Below are 18,715 nucleotides of genomic sequence, written 5' to 3'. Positions count from 1 at the left end.
AAGGAACGGCGCCCTCAGAAAATCAGAGCCCAAAGGCAGCCACAGCTAACTCCGAGACGGGCCCGGGCCCGCTGAGTCCAGTGGAGTTTTTATGTGACTCAAGGCAAAGGAGAGGGGCCTCCTCCAAGAAAGGCGCTGAAAACCCAGTGGACAACTGGGTGCTTCCCATCTCTGGGATGGGGCAAATCCCTGGCGGAGCTGCCGCTGGTGACAGCACAGCGCAGGCGGCCCCGGCTCCCCGTCCCTGGCAGAGGCCCAAGTGCCCCTCCACGCCCGCCCCACCAGCCACCTCCGGCGGTGGACCAGGTCTCAGATCGCAAAGAGAGAGAGAGACGCAGAGAGACGCAGCAGTTCTCAGCAGCGCGTCCCCACGCCCTGCTACCAGGACAGTGAACATGTTTTGACAGAGCTGCCACTCTGGGGAGACCCGAGCTGTCCCGTGCTTGGTCAGGACCGCCGAGGGACGGAGACGCTGCTGCGGTCTGGAGCAGGGGCTGTGGGGCGCCTGTCCTGGGCTGTACTCTCCCACTCCTTCTTCACCAGAGTGTAGAGTCTCATTGCTGCCTGGGCATCCTGAATCTAAGGGACACAGAACACCACTGTGACTGTCCCAGCAGGTGACCAGCATGGCCACGGGTCACCCAATCCCATGGGGCATACAAAAGAGAAAGCCAAGCAAAGCAGCGGTCTAGGGATTCGATCCTGCCCGGGCTTTGGTGACTCTGGTGCCCCACTTCCGGAAGAAGAAAGGAACCCGAGGAAGGTGGGGGGGGGGGATAGACGTGCTGCCTTGTGACACAACACAGACACACGGACACACAGACGGGAGGGCGGGCTCTGAGCGTGAGGCAGGCCGGGGCCACGACGTAGGGGGCTGGGTCCCACAGGCCAGCACTCCTCAGCCCTGGCACCGGAGCCTGTCACAAGGCCCAGGGGGCCAGCCAGCCTGGGCCGCATCGTCTAAAAGGCCTTCAATCTAGACAGGGGACTTTTTCTCCAAAATGACTGCAATAACGGCAGTTTTTTGTGTTCAAGTGTTTATTCGCTAAGTGTAAACACTCAGGATGTAGCGAGCGCTCTGTGAGTCGCTCTGCCATCTTATTTTTATAGGCCAGCAGCCTACTAAAAAGAAGTCATCCAGGCCCCTGACAGGGCGCCTTGGCTGCAAGGTCAGGGACAGCCCGCAGTCCCGAGGACTGTCACCCCAGCCACACTCACCGAACAGTGCTCTGCCTGCTGCACCGTGGCCCCCACGATCCTCCCTGCAAGCAGCTTCAGAGACGGCCTTCCACTCTGCAGGGGGGAGGAGACAGCACACAGCCATGGTGGGGAGGAGGCCTCGCAGGCTCTGCCCGGGGCAGGGGGGTCGGGACAGTCACCCACCGAACCCCAACCCAGTGCCCCTCAACGTGCCTTCACCAGAGGCGCGTGTGGCCCCCAGGGCTGGTGACCCCCACCGTCAGCCCAAACAGGAGGGCCTGGGAAGAAGTCTGCACCTCCACCTTCCAGCCTCAGGCCTCTGCCTGCAGCAGGTCCGAGGGCAGCTTCTTCCCCAGAGCTGGGGGGTCTCGTCACAGAGATCGGAGTGTTAAGAACCTGCTCTCGTTCACACTGGCCTCAGAGGGCAGCGCTCGGCAGAACTCTACTTTTCCTGTTAACCTTTCTTTTCATTTTAAAAAGTTAACAGGCAATGCCAAACCATAAACCAAACACCGTTCACCGATACACCGTCAGGAACCAGAACCAACCACTACACAAACAGCCCACCTGCGACGCCCAGAGCCCCACGCCCTGCCAGTACCTTCACCTGACTCTTGAAAGGTTTGTATTTCTGTGTGTCCCGAATCTTCTTTTTTGGGTGATCGAGAAACAGCACCTGGAAGAGGAGGGTGACAGTCACGGTGTCGCCAGTGTGCAGCCGTGGGACCCCCTCTCCCGAGGACTCCTAACACAGAGCACGCGCGAGTGAAAGGGTATTGGTGTGAACTCGGACTTCTGATAGAAAGCGATCACGCTGTCCAAGGATGATGGCCCACAGTTAAGAACCCCGTTAATAAAGACCCCATCCGAAGCCAGGGAAACAGGAGACCAGCAAGCACGGTGTTCCTGTGGTGTGAGCTGGTGTCCCACACGCAGGAAGTCAGGATGCTAACGGATCGCAGCAGCTCATCCCACGACCTCCCGAGAGAGCCAGCCACGTGGGGAGGGACCAGGAACCAGCAGTATGGCGGCCGCTGGGGGGTTTATGGCACCGCATGGTGGAGGGCAGAGGACCTGCCGTCAGTTTCAACAGTTCAGAATTTCGAAAGGCAACGCAGACCGACAATCAGGGGTGCCTGAGACATCTGCGAACCCCGGGGTTCCTCGGAACACTATTTGAGAAGCCCCACGCCCAGGAAGGACAGTCTCCCACTCTGCCTGCCCCGCACTCTCATCAAACAGGCGGCTCAGTTCTGCCCACAGCAGAGACCCTCAAGAAGCAGAGGCTGGAGGCCACAGCCTCTAGGGCACAAGTGGCCCCTGGAGCTTGCCCACCATGAGGGAGACAAGAGGAGCCCTTGACGGTCTGGTGGCCGTCGGGGGCTGGCTACAGGGGACGCTTCCCCACAGATGGTGGCTCTGAGCTCACAGGAGCACTAGGCCCTGGGCAGCTGGGTGGACGCTGCAGAGGAAGCAGCCTGGCTCTGTGTACGTGGAATGTGCTAGAGCCGTGGGAAGGGGGCTGGCACCAAGTCTGGGCTGCACCCAGCTGTGCCGTGTGGACGCAGCGGGCACGTCACGTAGCTCACAGTGTCTCACTTCTAGTGCCTATAAAAGGGGCACGAAGCCTCAGATGCCTTTTGAAGAGCTGAGAAACACCTAGCACTCCTCCCAGCACACGGGGAGGACCCGGGAGCTGGTGCCGTTACCAGGGCCAAAATTCCAACACTGGAGTCCCTTCGTGGTGCAGCACACGCCCCACGGCAGTACCTTCAGGTCGTTATGCAGCGCGTGTCCCACCAGAATCCGACCCTTCAGCATGTCTGCCACCTCCTTCTGGACAACTTCAAATTTTTCTCCTGACAAGCAGAACAAAGAGGTGGGTTTTAGCGCCACGGGCCGCACTGGGGAACCCCACACGCAGCTCCACCACAGCCAAGAGAAGGGCTTTCAGAAGCGCTCACAGCCGCCCGGCAGGCATTTTAACTGTTGAATCTTGTAAGAACCAGGCTTGGATTTCGTGCTTTCCAACTGCAGACAAAATCAAGAACGGTGCTCCGCCGCAGCTGGCGAGGGGGGCTCCTCCAGACCCTCGGGCCCAGAGGCAGCACGGCCTGCTCTCCTAGCAGATGCCCCTGGGGGCACCCCCACCCCCTCCTGCCAAGGGAAGGGTCAGGTCACCGTGCTTGCACTCCGTGACTCCACCTGCCCCCCCCCCCGAGATTAGATCGGGGCAGCCCACCCTAGAGCCTAGAGCTAAGGGGTGGTCAGGCCAGGGCACCACTTGTTGGTCGCGTGTGCAGAGGGGACCTGAGAGGCGCAGAGAAAGGACACCGAGTGGGCCAGGAAGGAGCAGTGTGGCCTTGATCCCAAAAGCTTCCAGGACCTCTCCAGGTCCCTAACCTTGGAGTCGCCCTTGGGGCCTTTCTGGCCTTCCTCCCACAGGGCCAACCCATCAGAAATCCCTACAGACTCTGCCTTCGGGAGGCATCTGGGTCACAACCACCCAGGTCCACCAGCACATGCCCCCTCTTCCTGTTTCCACCCTCATGGGTCCAGAGTCTCTTCTCAACACCACAGCCAGAAGGAACCTGCTAGAACCTGAGCCAGGCCTCTCACGGCTCAGATGTTTCCATGGCTTCCTCAAGTCCTCACAAAGACGAGACCCTACAATCTATCCCATGTCCCCTGCTGACCCCACACTGGCACACACTCTCTGGGTGACACAGAGGTGGGGACACAAACGTGCCTGAGAGGCCTCTGAGAACAGTCACCCCAGGTGAGGTAAGAATGTCGGGACTCTTGCTATGCCGAATGCTCCAAACAGAAAGGGGACCAAAGGGAGAAAGAAGAGCTCCTGGCTGGCTCAGTCGGTAAAGCGCACGACTCGATCTTGGGGTCGTGAGTTAAGGCCCATGTTGGGTGTAGAGATTACTTAAAAAAATTTAAAAAATAATAATAATAAAAGAAAAAGGGAGAAGGGACCCAGGCATCGCTTTTCCTCTGTGCTCATCAGCTGGGAGGACCCACCCTGCTTGAGGTTCTCTGGCCGTATCCCGCTGACCGCTGTCCTGTAGTCCGTCACCGGCTGGGTGGGCTTGACGTACTTGTCATAAACACACTTCCCATACTGGTTCACGATGGACACTCGGGCGGCGATGCTCTCTTCCCCCTTGGGGCCCACGCCCACCATCTCACAATCCATGGCTAAGGCTCTGGTCAGGCTAAAGGGAGCCAAAGGTTCCAGTTTAATCAACACGGGGAACCCAGCACTCGGCACCTAAAGCTCTCCGCCCATCACCACCGCCTGTGGGACAAGCTCTCCGCTCAGGATCCTCGCAGGACGGGGCGGCACCTGCCCAATTCAACTAGGGTTCAACTAGGGGAGAGGGACGGAGCTCCCTCCTGAAACCCTCGCCCTCTGGGGCTGAGTGCCACCCATGGCCCCGGCCCTGCACACCCGCTGAAGGCCTGCTCCTTCACCAGCGTGATGCTGCTTGCGCTCTGCCCCAGCTGCTTTCTTGCTATCCTGGCTGCCTCGGGGCCCACGGCCGCTTCGATATCTGCGGGGTCCACGTCATCAAACCAGATGTCGTCTCTAAAAGGCAGAGAGAACAGGCCGAGCACCGGTCAGCGGAGGTGCTGGTACAGCGGGCCGGGGGGGGGGTGGCACGGCCCCAGTGCTCCTGCGGACTGACCACATGCTCTACCGCTCGTTTCCTTACAAGACAGCCTCCTTATCTCAAACTTACAAACGGCAGATAAACACAAAGGACATGAGGTGTAAACATACAAGCCAAGTATAATGACTACTAACACGTGCTTCTAAACTGAGAAAGTTGTGGGTTCATCACCGGACATTTAGAAAACACAAACGCGAGAACCATGAAATGGAAACACAGACCCCCCCCCCCACCTCCCAAGCTAGGGCGACCTCTAGCGTCTTCAGATCAAAGCCTCAAACTCTGATGTCCACACAAGGGTGTGTATTCCTGCCTGGTGAAGTCTGTCCTTCGGGCTCAGCTGAATGTCATTTCTTTAGAGATCTCTTCCTGACCCCACTGAGTGGACACGCTCCTCTGGCCATGTACTCCACAAGCTTCTCCCTTCTTCAGTTTATCCTGACCACACTCACAGAATTACTGGAATAACTTCAGTCTGGCCATCTCTCCTGCTCGACTATCAGCCTTAAGCGGGAGGGCTCTGTTGTGCCTGCTCCGTACTCAGAGGGTGTCCTTGGCTCAGGGATACACGGCAGGCACTCAAACCCCTCTTTCCTGGAACCTTCAGCAACCCAGGCGACTCGCCGCCAGCTGACTTACAAACATGCCACCTCCAGCTGAGCCACTGAGAAGCAGCCCTGGGCTCCTGGTCCTTCCTGCGCAAGCGACCCCCACGGGGTCTGCTGAGTAATCACCAGGTACTGAGCTACCACACTGCATCTCACACCCCCCCAACACCACAGATGACTGAGGCACAGGAGATGTCAGGAGCTCGCACCAGAGCACCCGACTCGCCAGACGCAGGAACTGGTCTCCAACCTGGGTCTTTCTGGCTTTGGCATGCATTCATCCCACAAATCGTTACTGGAGGCCTACTAAGGGCCAAGCTCTGCTACAGGCCCTGGAGACACGACAGTTACCAAACAGGCCCTGCCCTCATTAGGCCTCCATCCCGGGGGAAACAAATAAGCCAAGGAACGGCAGCGCGGTAAGGTGCTAGAGGGGGTGCGGGAGCCCCCAGCCCAGGCCTCCTGGAGGAGACAGGCCGCAGTTGCTGGGACTTTGTTCTCAGAGATGAGCCGATGGGGGCCGCCGGCTGCATAGGGAAGCAGAGGGGACCAGGCGGGCCACCAGAGCTTCAGCGAGAGCAGACGCCACCTGTACTTACTCGGTGGGCAGAGCCGGAGTCAAGGCCACGGTCACCTCCTTAGCTTTCCGCTTCTTACGCTTGACGTCTCCTCCTTTTGGAGAAATGTCACCGTTTGTCCCATTCTTGCCTCCTTTCTCATTGTGCTCTGGTCCTCTGGCCTCGGGGGCGGGGGCCGGCACCTTCCCGTTCCTTGGAGATACTGAAGGAACAGAGGCCCCGGCGACCTCGAGGTCCGTGGTCTCCGATCCCATCTCACTTCTCTGGGCTGTATCTGGGATCACTTTTCTCTTTTGTTGGATAATCTTGGGCTGCTTTTTGGAATCCGTCTGAGAGACAAGAGGCTTTTCCAGGGCCTGTGTTTTTTGTTTCAGGAGCTAACAGGACCCAAAATAAAATACGCGACACGTTTTAATTTGGAAATCACGCACAAGAGACTAAAAATACTCGCATGTGTACATATGTGTACGTACACTCAGTCACGTCTACGAACGTCTGCTACTCACATCGTCGAGATTCACATTCAAACGGTCTGGGAAAAGCCCTTTTTCATGCCCATCTGAAGTCACTTGTGGTGAAATGCACTTCTCTGCTTATCTGATTACATTGCACAATTTGATACCTGTTTCCTCATTCCTCTAAAACTTCAAACGGTGTTCTCCATCTTAAGTACCCACTGAACGACTGAACAGAGATTACTTCACTGGGAGCCTCAGGGGACGATAAGCAACCTGTTTTCCTGTTTACAGTTCATTTAGAGTTACCTCTCCCGCAGATTAGGCCAAGGAGCTGCAGCATGGAAACCACATCCTTCACCAGATCTCTTGTTTTGCTACTGCTGTGCGGATCTCAGGAAGCGAGATGGAGAGTGTCTGTCAACTGGAAGAGGCTCAAGAGCGGCCAGTGGCCATGCTTCTGCTGTCCTACAAGAAGGGCTCTCGGCATTCCTCCAGCCCACCCTTTCCCTGGTGCTCCAGTCCCCAGCACGGCTGTTCTCGGCCACAATGAAGACCCTGATTATGGGGCAGTGAGCCGAGACACGAGGGCCCGGGTTTCTACTTACTTGTTCCCACAACGTTTAAGAACACAAGGATTTGCTTTGTTGTATGAAGTAGAGAAAACACAAGGTTTCCCCCACAATAACCACCCTTCCCACTCACTTAATCTTGCTTTACTTTCTTGGGAGAAAAAGAAAGAGAGAGAGGTAGAGTCACAGCTCAATAAATCGTACGGAACCCTGGGGTTTCCCGGGGAAACCTCATCAGTCCAGTCCCTCGAGGACAGGTGGCTGGGGCCTCCCATTCTAAGACACCGGCGCTGCTGAGAGGCTCCATAAAGCTCTTTTCTGCTGTCTTGCTCACCTGGAGGCTCTGGGACAGACTCCAGAAAACCGTGGAAGACTCTGCAGGTCAGTAGTAGCAAAGAACACAAACTGGCGCCCGAAATGTGACTCTGCACCCGCGTCCGCCACGTTTTTACTAGCTGCGTGACGCTGGGCCCAATTCCGTAAGCTCTGTGCCTCCAGCGACGACCACAGCAGCTAACTCTGAGGGACGCGTAGAGAATTACGGCTGAACTACAGGGAACGGCATGGGGCAGAGGGGAACATCCCCCGAAGGACTGGCCCAGATGCCGATAAAGTCGGCAGGGCGCCACCGGGCGTTCAGGGCAGGGACTCTCCGGCGTCGGACCGGTTCTGCTCACCCTGGATCACTTCTCTAACCTTTCCGGGCCCCCTCATTCGTCTGTAAACCAGAGATGCTAACGGGGTCTACTGCAGGGTGTTGGTTTGGGGGTGAAATAAAAACAGAGGCGAGGTGGCAGAGTCCGCACGTTTCAAGAGCTGGGCACCTGGGGGCAGCAGCCACCGACTATTACTTGAAAACCCTGGCTATTGCTGGAATCCTCCCAATCACGATCCTGCTCCTTGCTGGCCCGAGGGCTCGCGGTCTACCTCAACAGGCCGATCTGCCTCGAAAGGCTCGCCTGCACAGCTGCCGTCCGGGGCCCCACACGTCTTTCCTCCGTCCTCCGTCCGCGGGGCCCCGCCACTCTTACCGCCTGCAGCGCCCTCCAGTTTTGGGAAAAGTCCTCTGGCGCCTTTGGAGGCCGCACGCCGACGACCCTGGCGCCGCCTCCCGGTGTCCCGCTTGCTTCTCGCCCTTTGCTTTTCCAGACTCTCTTCTTCCTGCTTTTCTTCCGAGGTGGCTTCTTGCCAAGCTCCGGCTCAGCCAGGGGGTCGCCCGGGGCGCGCCCGGGGGTCAGCGCCTTGGCCATCCCGCCGCCGCCGGCCGGGGACCCCGGGGCCCGACACCAGAGCGCGACCAGAGCCCCGCCGCCCGGGCCCGGAGCCGGACCCTGCCCTCGCACCGCACGCCCAGGCCAGCCCCCAACTCCCCCACTCCGGTGACAGCTGCCTCCCGCACCCCGGAAGCGACCCCGCGCGCGCCCCAGCACGTGCACTCCCGTCCCCGGAAGTGCTCTTCTCTCCCCGACCCGCTGGAAACCGGGCCTCCGCCCCTGGTTCCGCACGACCCGGGGCAGAGCGGGGCTCCCCGCCCGCCTGGGAGAAGATGCACCGCCCCAGCGAGCGGCGTCGGGCTCCACGACCGAGGGTGGGGTTCGGGGAGGCCCAGGATCTTCCAAGAGCCGGGACGGGGATGAGAAAGGAGGACGCCGGAAGGCAACGGGGGGGGGGGGGGGCGGCGTCGGTGTACCACCGCGGCTGGGCCGGCCGAGCGCGGGGGCGCAGGCGGCCGCGAGGGGGCGCTGGACGGCCGGGCCGGGGGCGGGCGTGGGGGGAGCCGGGGGCGGAGCGGACGGCGCACCGGGCCGGGGCCACGCCCCAGGCCGGGCGGCCCGGGCTCCGCCCCTCCTCCCTCCCCGAGTGGGGAAACTGAGGCCCGGGGACCGAAGGACGACCTCCGCGCAACGGGGCTGCAGAGGCTCTTAAGCCACAGCCGATAGCAATGAGGAAGCATTGTAACAATGCCGTGTATTATTTTACTCAACAGCGGTGGCAATAAATCACCAGCACCCCTTTGCCTGGCCCCTCGGTGCCTTGATTAACCCCGCGGATGAGCCTCGGCTTCCCGAAAGCTTCCACGTGAGTCTGTGTGTGTGTGTGTGTGTGTTGGGGGGGTGGGGGGCTTTCAGGGAGACAACTCACAAACCAACCAGGTAATTTTGGGTACCAGTAACTGCCGTGAAGGTGATAACAGAGATGCTGGGAAGAGGTTGACCCCTGCGGGTGGTGTGGTTACCAGACAACATGCAGGATGCCCAGAGAAGTGGGAATTTCAGATAAAGAATAATTTTTAGTATAAACATGCCCGATGCAGTAGTAGCAATATTGGGGGCATACTTAGACGTTCGTCATTTATCCGAAATTGAAATTTAACTGAGTGTCCTGACTTTTATCTTCTGAATGTGGCAACCCTACCTGGGGGCCACTTAGATCGGGTCATAAGGGAGGATCTCTTTGAGCAGGTGACATGTGAGCGGAAACTTGAAGGGAAAACCAGGGCTCAGGGAAGAGCAGCAAAGCCCTTGCCGCGTCTGAGGATCGGGAAGCGGACTGGTGTGGCTATGGCTCTGTGTGCGAAGGGGAGAGGCTTGGAGATGCAGGCAGAGAACAGCAGGACCAGTGTAATCTGTGATTCCAGAGCCCCGGAGGCTGCAGGAAGGGGTTCGGACATTTTACTCTAAGGGCAGGGGGAGCCATCGAACGCTTTAAAGCTGGGGGGTGACGCAGTCTGGCTCGAGTTATCAGGCCCGGGAGAGGAAAGCAGACGGGCCCCGGATGGAATCCGCACAGCCTCTGGGGTTACAGAGGACACGGAGGCAGGGAACCCGCACAGTCCCCCTGCTAGCTGTCAGCTGAGTTGGGCGTGGCGTCCTGGAGTTGTGAGAGAGATGGAAGTAGTGCTTTGGAGAGTGTGACCGAGAACCTGCCAGAAAATGGAGTGGGCTGCCCGGTGGTCTGTGACGCTGAGGGCAGTGTGGGGCCACCTCACCTGGTTCTGGGACTGTCCATCGGGGGCGGACACACAATAGTCAGTAGCTGAGGGGGAGGGAGGGAGGCAGAGGAGTGTTTGTGAGACGTGAGTATAGTGGGGGGCCCGGGATATGCACTGGGTGAGGAGGTGAAATGAAACAGGGTCACTTATGTCAAGGGGTTTTAAAATGGAGCCAGGAGTCCATTAAGGAGACGGGCCGCATGCACGTCCTCCCCATCCTCACCTGTGGAACTGTGAACTTCTGAACTGGGCCAAAGTGCAAATATTCCAGGGACCTAGCCTGAACGCTTGCAACCCTCCTACAGTAAAAGACCGCCTACTGTTAGCCTTAGTCCAGGTTTATATTATCAAGATTTCTTTTCTGTTGCAACACCAATCAAAAATTCTCCATAAGCAACGTACACAGCCAGCCTATTTTTGCTGTGAATGCTCCTGACTTTTGCTCCCTAGTGGGGCATTATTTGGATCGTGACCCAAATCTCTGTGCCCTGAATTGCAATTTTTCGATCCCAAATAAATGAGCTTGTGTAATGATTGCCTCCTGACAATTTTAGCTTGACAAAGGGGCATGAGGAGTGGAGAGTGGGACAGATCATGGGGTGTCAGTAGAGGAGAGGGGGCTGTCGGAGCTGGAATGCACAGCCTCTCATCAGTCAGGAGAGAATAACCCAGCCTTGGTTGGGTTATTGAGTTATAGATATATAGACATATAGATATATATATTGGGTCATAGAGTCATGCCTGAAGCCACATCTGCAAGATCCCTGGTCCAGTGCTCCCTCTTTCTGACTGCCCTGCTTGGCCCAGCCCCATCCCAGGGCGTAGGATCCGGTGCTCTGGACCGAGGACCCGCCTCGTGCAAGAGTCTGCAGGCTGCCCACTCCCATAGCCCCTGCCCCCAGAGGAAGCTCCCAAGAGTAAACACAGCCTCATCTTCCCGCCCACCGGGGTCTGCCGCATTCCACACCCGCCGGATTTCCAGTCACAAGGCTCTCTCCTTCTGCTACAGGCTGGTTTTCCTGAGGATGAGGCAGCCTCACCCCTGGGGGAGAGGCGTGGGGGCAGTTCTCGCTTCTGCCTTCTTTCTCCTGGGCTGCTGGGGTCTTTCTGATTTCCAGCAGGTGGGTGAGTCTGCAGGCGTGGAGGTGTTCGGGGAGCCCTGGGGCTGGGAATCTGAGCTCTTCTGGGTGCTGAAGGAGGGTGCCCCGGGGAGAGAGGCAACTGCCCAAACAGCCTTCGGGCAGAGTGGGGGTGTTCTTTCAGCTTTGGGGTTTGCACTGGTGGGGGTGGATCTGAGCTTGGGGTTTCGGGGATGGAGTATGCTTGCTGAGGAAGGAACGGGCTTCTTGGTACTGTGTCCTCCTCCCCTACCCCCCACCTCGATTCCCCCCCCTTGCCTTGTCCCTCTGTCTCTTCTCCCTTGTCCGGTCTGTCTTGCAGCAATTTCTTCAGGCTTTGGAGCCGGAGGAAGTGACTTCTTATTTTGGCCCTGAAGCTACTTTAAAAGGTACTTGTCGTGGAGTCTCCTTAGCAGGCGGAGTTCCTCAGAGCCTGAGGGGCCCATCCTCCTGGTCAGGGCTCTGACCAGGGGGGGAGGAGGTCCAAGAAGCTGCCATTGTTCCTGTTAATTAACTCCGGACTTCTGCCAAGTCCATAAAAGCTGGTCTGGGTGTTCTGGACCAAGCTGGGGTTCTGACCCCAGGCTTCTGCTCAACATCTCAAGGGAATGGTTACTAATTAGCTGGTCCCTTTTGCCCCGGGGGCCTCCCTTGGGCTGGGGGACCTGCAGGAGCTCTTGTGGTTTCTGGTCATGGATGGAAATATTTATCCTTTCTGTGAGAAACAAGATAGGCGCTGGCTCAAGCTCCAGCCAGGGCCTTCCTGTCTCTCTCGGCCACGTCTGTGGACTTCTCTGGGGTGCCAGCCCCCTTTCCGAGTTGGGCCGTTGATCTCAAGGCTGCTGGGAACCAGAGGCAGGGTGGGCTAGTGGTCAGGCTGGAGAGAAAGAAGGGATGTCCCACTTGCGACTGAATTCTCTGTGGCCTGGGTCAGATGCACACCAAGCCCTGCTTGGGGCTGCCTGGGGGTGGGAGTGGGGACCAGAAACTTGTCTATCAGGACTCCAGGTCCCTGCAGCTCTCCGGGGGCTCCTTAGGGGTGAGGCAGATGGGTGGAGAAGGATAGTGAGGCTGGCCTTGGGCACCTGCCTTTCCTAGAGGCCACGGAGGCTGTGCTTGGACCTGCTCTGCCTGTTGGGGTTCATGCCACCCCTCGTGAAACCCTGTCGTGGGGTGAGGCTAGTGTGTTGAGTGCTGGTCTGCCCCAGGGCGAGGCCCAGAGGGGAGAGGCAACTTGCAGTTCACCCCCCTGCAAGCTGGGAAGGGCTGAATTTGAACCCAGGCTCTCGCCAACCCCCCCCCCCCCACCCCGGGGTTCCAGGCCAGCACACGTCCCTATGCATCAAAGGGAACGAATTGGGGCCCCCTCTCCCGAGCAGGAAGACCAGGAGGGCCGAGCAGGGCTCAGCAAGACAACCTCCTTTCTCCTGCAGTGCCTCCATTCGATGTGGCCCCTCTCAGCTGCAGCTGTGAAGAGGGGTCCCAGGGGCCTCCCTGCAGGGCCCCACGCTGCTCCCTGCGCGCCTGGGGCCGGCTCTTCACCATCTCCTTCCCGCTGGAGCGGAGGCTCCTTACCCCCTCCTTCACCAGCGAGCATGTCCTGAACGCCTCCCTCCGGCTCCTGAGGAGGCCGCCCCATCTCTGCTTCACGGGAGGCCGCCCCCTGCTGCCCCTGGGCGCCGTGGCCAGAGTCACTTACTGCTCGGGCCACTTGGTGAGTGGGAGCCCGGCTCAGCATCGGGGAGAGGCTGTGCTGAGGGTGTGTTTGGTGGGACCCGCATGGTGCCGAGAGGTCCCCCAGCTCCCTTCTGCCCAGCCAGATGTGCAGGAGGACACTACATTAGATCTTTGCCTCATGCCAGGCCCTGTGAGGGCATGTTGCATGGAGGCTCAGAAAAACTGGCTGAGTTTCCCAAGGCCACCCGGCTAGCAGGTGGCAGAGCAGTTGCGAATCCAGGGGGCCGCGGGATGGAAAGAACCAGGGCTTGGCAGTCAGCCCTTTGAGTTCAGATTCCAGCTCTGTCCCTTAGTCCTGATGACCTTGGACCAGTTACTTGATTGGATCTCAGGCTCTTCAACCGAGAAATGATGAGGTATCTTGGTTTGTCATGAGGACTGGTGTCAGGAGTCCATGGGAATCTGTCACAATGCATCTGTCAAGCCAGAGCCACTTATGTCCTTACGTGCCCCTCCGCGGTTCCTGCATTGGGCGGCCCAGCGTGGGCCGGGACACATGCCACTCCGGGTCAGTCTGGTGACTGCTGTGCTGTCCGTCAGCATGGGCCTAGCTAGTCCCTCGAAGACCCCTCCATTTCTGTACACCAGGGATCCCACCAGAGTCTCTCCTAGACCCTACAGCCTGGAGCTCAAAGGCCACGGTGTGAGGGAGGGCCGGGGACGGGGTGGGGGGTGGGGGGCTAGGCTGGAAGCAGGTGTAGCAGTAGGCACGGACCCAGAAGGGCTCAGGTCCCCAGCTGTCCCACAAGGATGGGCTCGGGGACGCTGGACTTGGAGAGGAGCCCTTGGAGAGAGCTCTGGGCAGGTCTGTGCCCAGTGCTGTGACATCCCAGAGAGGCCCTGTCATGCAGTGGGGGCGGTGGGCTCTGTGCCAGGCTGCTCTCTCTTCTCTAGGAGGGCAACATCCTGGTGGGTGCGGACAGGTTCTACGTCCAGCCGGTGAGGAGGCAGCATTGGGAGCTTGTGCCTCCCTGGGTTCGTTCCCAGCCCCACCTGATCCACAGGCCTGTACCCAAGGCCCCCACAGCCCCCAAGGCCCCAGAAGTCATCCAAGGTACAGCCCCTGGGAGAGGGAGGGTGGAGCTGCCCTTGGGGACAGCTCTGGGGGAGGGGCAGCTCTCCCCGACGCCCAGGTGGCCGTGCAAAATGCCACAAACGTGAGTGAACCATCTTCGTCAGGATGCTGGGGAGTGGGTGGGCCAGGAGAACACATGGCTGGCCATCAGCCATGTGTCCAGTTTTCTACCTGGGGGACAGGTAGACGTCCAGCCTACGAACGGCTCTTCATATAGCTTACAAAGCACGTTCACAGACGTGCGCTCTTGGCAGGACATCACTTACTAGTATTAGTTGCTAGTAACACGGGGGCCCAAAGACAGAGAGTGGCCGCCCAGGACTGGCACGATGGCTCCAGGGCATGACCAGGATTGGAGCTGGCTCTGCTGTCCCCAAGGCCTGCTCGTCCATCCCCCGGGCTGCATCCAGGGGCAGGCAGGGCGCTCTCTTGGGCTCTCCTTGTCATCTTGGAATGACCCTGTTCTGCTCTCCAGCAGGTGCCCAGAGGGGCGTCAAGGAGGCAGAGCCAGTGCCCAGGGCTTTGGAGAGACCCAAAGGACAAAAAGGCGTCACAATAGCTCCCCCCTTGGGCCCTGAACTGCCACTGGGCCCTTTCAGATGCCCCGGAATGCCTGGTCATTAATGCGATCTGGTCCCCGGGGTGGGGTGGAATCCAAGACCCAGCAGCCTTTTGGGCTAGCCACCACTGGTTCTAACAGTCACCGCAGAAAGTGACTTCTGACAGCTTGGGACCCTCAACCCTCCTGAGGAGCCAGGAGGCCAGCTCCTGGAGGGCCAGAGGTAGGGGCTGGGAGTGGGCACAGCCCAGGCCCGCTCCTGGGGTGCTCACCCACCTGGGAGGCAGGTATTCCCTGCTCCCCACATTCCCCGTGAGAAAGCTGAGGACCCCTGACTCCCTAAACTCCATAGTGGGAAGTGGCAGGGACAGGGCTCACCTGGTGTCTCCCAGCCCAGGGAAGACCTGGCTGTAGGTGGCCAAAGCCACAGGTCATCTGCTTTCTAGAACCTTCGCTGTCAGCCCTGCCTCCTCCCTTAGCAGGCCGTCCTCCTTCCCCCCGCGTCCGGAGATGGGCTGCCGGGAGTGTCCTGCACCTGGAGTTGCTGGTGGTCGTGGGCCCCGACGTCTATCAGGCTCACCAGGAGGACACTGAGCGCTACGTGCTCACTAACCTCAACATGGTGAGTGTTCCTTATGGAGCAGGCTTCTTGGATGGTGCTGACCCTAAGGCGTGGGACTTGGGGGCCGCTGGACATGGCGCCCCACGCCAGGGACTTGGAACGGAATGTGAGTGGGCTGGCTTACCTGGTAGTTGGAACTCAGGTTGAACTCAGGTGTAACCCTAAGGCTGGGTCATGCTTGGGGCCCAGGGCCTTGGGGTGGGGAAGGGTGTGGCCTGGCCTTTGCTTCCTCCTCCCGTCCCTCACCTGGAGTGGAGGTGGGTAAAGTCCTGGGACCCCTCTTGGCTCCCTAGTGCACCCCACAGCTCCTCGGGTCCCTTCTCTCCAGGGGACTCTCAAATCTGGCCTCTGTCCTGAAGCCCATTTGCTCCATGGGCACCGTGGCCAGCACTGCTGGCGCTCTTCTTGTGGGCACCCCCATTGCTGCTGGCCTCTCCTTCACTTGGCTTTAGGGGTGAAGGTGAGGTGAGAGGTACGACTCCCACTGAGTGTTAGCAGAGAGACAGAGTCAGCAAAGAGACAGGTGCTCAACAACCGAATGCTCACGCGTAACGTAACAGACTCCATGAGACCCCGTGCCTGCAACTAGAGAATGCACATGGGACCCCCCCCCCCCCACACACACAGTGACTGCTCTAGGCTGCCACGGAAGCTTCCACAGCATCAGGAGATTAGAACCAACACTGCAAGGAGAGTGCCGCCCACTCGTAAGCTGGCTCTGGAGGGCGGGCTGCCCCCAAGAATGTGCGGTAATCAGTACCACTTTGTGCCCAGCCTCAGGGATGGCCACCTGTTTTGGGCAAAAGGAAATGTCCCCCCCCCAGGCTCAGAGCCCCAGGCCTCCCGACCCGTCCCTGTCCCCTTGTGTCTTCTGGGCCCCACCCCTGTGGTCCCGCCCCCTTGCAGACCTGACCCAAGCCCACAGTAAGCCTGCTAAGGTTTCTGCCTGCAGCCTGGGAGGCCAACAGCATTTCCTTTGAGTCACTTGAAAGCTCTTGTTTTCAAGCACTGGGGGTCCCACCTCTAATATGCTGACACTCAGTAATGGTGCCAGACTCCCTCTGCTCGTTTGATGTGCCTTCTGAGGACCCGGGAGGGTGGTAGATGCCAGCCTGGCTCCTGCCCAGACGATGGGACACCCACTCTGTACCAGCTGCTTTGTTCCTGAGCCTGCTAACAGCCACAGAAGGCTTTCCCTCCATTTCACAGATAAGGAACCTGGGCTTCCAGGGTCAGTTAACAGGACCCCGAGCAGCTGGGGAAGGGAAGCAGTGGAGCTTGGATTCAGGCTTAGGCCCGCTGAGGCCGGTGACAGCCGAGTGCTCTCGCGGGTACCATGTGTAATTCAGAGGACAAGCTGGTGCCAACAGCCACATAAGTCAACCATGATCGGCATCTTGACACGTGCGCTGAGAGACAGCCAGAAGGCTGGCTGGGGGTGGGGGGAGCCTTCTCTCTGGGGTACCCAGGAAGGGGCTTATGGAGGGAGGGGAGGCCCTCATGCCGCCTCATGGAGACGCGCAGGTTAAATAAGCAGAGAGCGGTGTTTCAGGTGGATGGGCAGAAAAGAGAAAGGATGGTGAATCTGGTGAGAGGGGAGCAGTGTTGGGATGGAACGTTCTAGATTAAAATAACAACTATTTGCATCCCATTGTTTCAGGGTTGTGTGTGTGTGTGTGTGTGTGTGTGTGTGTGTGTGTGTGTGTTGGTTGGCCTTCTTGAGCCCTGAGCAAGGGGAGGACCAGTGCACACCTGCCCATCCCTGTGGCTGGCTCCCCGCCCAAGGACTAGCATCTTCCCCCCGTGCTGATGGAGCATCTTCTCCCGACCCGAGCCCACCAGTCAGGCCACGCCAGCCCCCATGAGTCACCTCTCTCTCCTGCCCTTCCACAGGGGTCAGAGCTGCTGAGGGACCCGTCCCTGGGGGCTCAGTTCCGAGTACATCTAGTGAAGATGGTCATCCTGACCCAGCCCGAGGTAGGCACTGAGCCAGGAGCCCAGAGTCACTGGAAAACCCACTTCTGTTCTCTTTACTTCTTCCCGTGGGTCTCCCCACCTGTAGCATGCATGGTAACAGGGCTACGGTGAGGACTGAGAGGCCAGCAGCTGTCAGCACCCCGTCGGGTGCAGCTCCCATAAACACGGGCTCTGTTACTGATCCCCCAGGATGCTCCGAATATCACAGCCAACATCACTGCGTCACTGCTGAGTGTCTGTGAGTGGAGCAGGACCGTCAACCCCGAGGATGACACAGAGCCCGGGCATGCTGACCTGGTCCTCTACATCACTAGGTAGCCGCGCTCCCCAGGGGCACGCCAGCCCACCTGGGAGCTGCTCCCCATCTCTGCAAAGGCTGTCTGGCTGTGGGCAGGCACCTCAGCACCACCTGGGTGTCTGTTTTCTCTCCCCAAGGTTTGACCTGGAGTTACCTGATGGTAACCGGCAGGTTCGGGGGGTCACACAGCTGGGGGGTGCTTGCTCGTCCTCTTGGAGCTGCCTCATCACTGAGGATACTGGCTTTGACCTGGGGGTCACCATCGCCCATGAGATTGGGCACAGGTAGGCATCCTGTCCCCATGCTGTGGCCCAGGAGCTGACCGGGGCTCCCAGGAGGTCACATCGAGGCTGGCGGTGGGCCCCAGAAGAGTCTGCTGAAGGAACCTAATACCCTTGGCCCCAGTGGACCTGGGGGGTGGGGGAGGGACAAGGGCTGGGAAATCTGATACTTGTTGATTACCAGGTGATTAAAAAAATTTTTTTCCCTTCCCCAAAAAACAAGCAAGACAAACTTAGCAATTAGAAAATAAGTTTTCTAGGAAATTCAGGTAAAGAAAAAGCAGGCTGTCAAAATTATCCCAGATCCTACCACTTAGGGATAACATCTGTTCACATTTTATGTTTTAGTCATTTCTTACCCACACACATAATTTTTTTATTTAGAAGATCAGGATTATATTGTCTATTGTTTTGTTCCTGGTTTTTTAATGGAACAATACATCCTAAACATTTTTTTCCCAGATATTTTATAATTTTTTTTGGTATGCACCGTATTTTATTTAACTAATCCCTCATTGTTGGCTTTTTAGGTTGTTTCCAAATTTTTCCTGTTATGAACATTCTGCATTCTGTAGGCAAATCTTTGTTCCTGTCTATTGTCATTTACCCGAAGTGGCGAGCTTCCTTCCTTGATGATTTTTAGTCTTTTCATTATGAAAGTAATAATCACTTGCTGTAAAAAGACAGTACAGAAACACCTAAAGAGTGAGTCTGTGCTCCTTCCCCCCAGCCCCCACCTGCCCCCAGGCCTTAAGGCCCCCTTGAGTTCTGCTGTGGAATCCCCCACACCCCTATCTCTGTGGGTGGCTCAGGTGCCCAGCGAGCCTGGGGCTCCTCACCCCCACATCAGCCCACAACAGCTCCACCTTTACCCTGGTTCCTGCACCTGCACTTGACCCCCCCAACCCCCACCCCACCCCACCCCCACAATGCCTCCATCTGTCTTGTTTGGAGGAAAAA

At 58.4% G+C, this 18,715-nt stretch overlaps 2 protein-coding genes across 16 annotated transcripts in view; one reads left to right on the top strand and one right to left on the bottom strand.

Moving 5' to 3' along the window:
* Positions 1-40: 40 nt before the first annotated feature.
* REXO4 (REX4 homolog, 3'-5' exonuclease) lies at positions 41-8,504 on the bottom strand. Of its 2 annotated transcripts, none has more exons than XM_027614449.2 (8): positions 8,128-8,504; positions 6,091-6,446; positions 4,661-4,798; positions 4,231-4,424; positions 2,971-3,059; positions 1,808-1,876; positions 1,219-1,293; positions 41-579 (listed from the first exon to the last, which is right to left on the bottom strand). In XM_027614449.2, exons 1-8 carry the CDS (start codon positions 8,344-8,346, stop codon positions 448-450), a joined length of 1,272 nt encoding a protein of 423 aa, XP_027470250.1. In that variant the 5' UTR covers positions 8,347-8,504; the 3' UTR covers positions 41-447. The 2 variants fall into 2 exon arrangements, with proteins under 2 accessions (XP_027470250.1, XP_027470249.1); XM_027614448.2 differs by having other exon boundaries at positions 1,802-1,876; positions 8,128-8,500.
* Positions 8,505-8,567: 63 nt separating this feature from the next.
* Positions 8,568-18,715, top strand: part of ADAMTS13 (ADAM metallopeptidase with thrombospondin type 1 motif 13) — a 30,292-nt gene continuing 20,144 nt past the window's right edge. For 5 of the 14 annotated variants that reach the window (XR_003523560.2, XR_003523562.1, XR_003523561.2 and 2 more), the window contains exons 1-9: positions 8,873-9,175; positions 11,098-11,209; positions 11,529-11,595; positions 12,640-12,920; positions 13,838-13,997; positions 15,024-15,199; positions 17,093-17,176; positions 17,366-17,490; positions 17,612-17,758. Coding sequence is in view for 11 of the 14 variants with exons in the window: in XM_027614431.1 (XP_027470232.1) it covers positions 9,147-9,175; positions 11,098-11,209; positions 11,529-11,595; positions 12,640-12,920; positions 13,838-13,997; positions 15,024-15,199; positions 17,093-17,176; positions 17,366-17,490; positions 17,612-17,758 (1,181 nt within the window). In the remaining 3 variants the exon portion in view is untranslated. Of the gene's footprint in view, positions 8,685-8,872; positions 9,176-10,895; positions 11,006-11,097; positions 11,210-11,528; positions 11,596-12,639; positions 12,921-13,466; positions 13,587-13,837; positions 14,801-15,023; positions 15,200-17,092; positions 17,177-17,365; positions 17,491-17,611; positions 17,759-18,715 lie in introns of those variants that run through there. The other 9 variants (XM_027614437.1, XM_027614430.1, XM_027614434.1 and 6 more) reach the window with 9 other exon arrangements.

The sequence above is a fragment of the Zalophus californianus genome, chromosome 13 (genome assembly GCF_009762305.2).
Source record: "Zalophus californianus isolate mZalCal1 chromosome 13, mZalCal1.pri.v2, whole genome shotgun sequence".
Classification (NCBI taxonomy): Eukaryota; Metazoa; Chordata; class Mammalia; order Carnivora; family Otariidae; genus Zalophus; species Zalophus californianus.
The sequence above is the reverse complement of the archived record's forward strand: the minus strand, read 5'-3'. Positions and strand labels throughout refer to the sequence as shown.

Coding starts and splice junctions, on each gene's coding strand:
- REXO4 (XM_027614448.2), bottom strand. CDS start 8,346: ATGGCCAAGGCGCTGACCCCCGGGCGCGCCCCGGGCGACCCCCTGGCT. Junction 6,447..8,127: donor ACTGGAGGGCGCTGCAGGCG/GTAAGAGTGGCG, acceptor GGGTCCTGTTAG/CTCCTGAAACAAAAAACACA. Junction 3,060..4,230: donor GCCAGAGAACCTCAAGCAGG/GTGGGTCCTCCC, acceptor TCTGCTTGTCAG/GAGAAAAATTTGAAGTTGTC.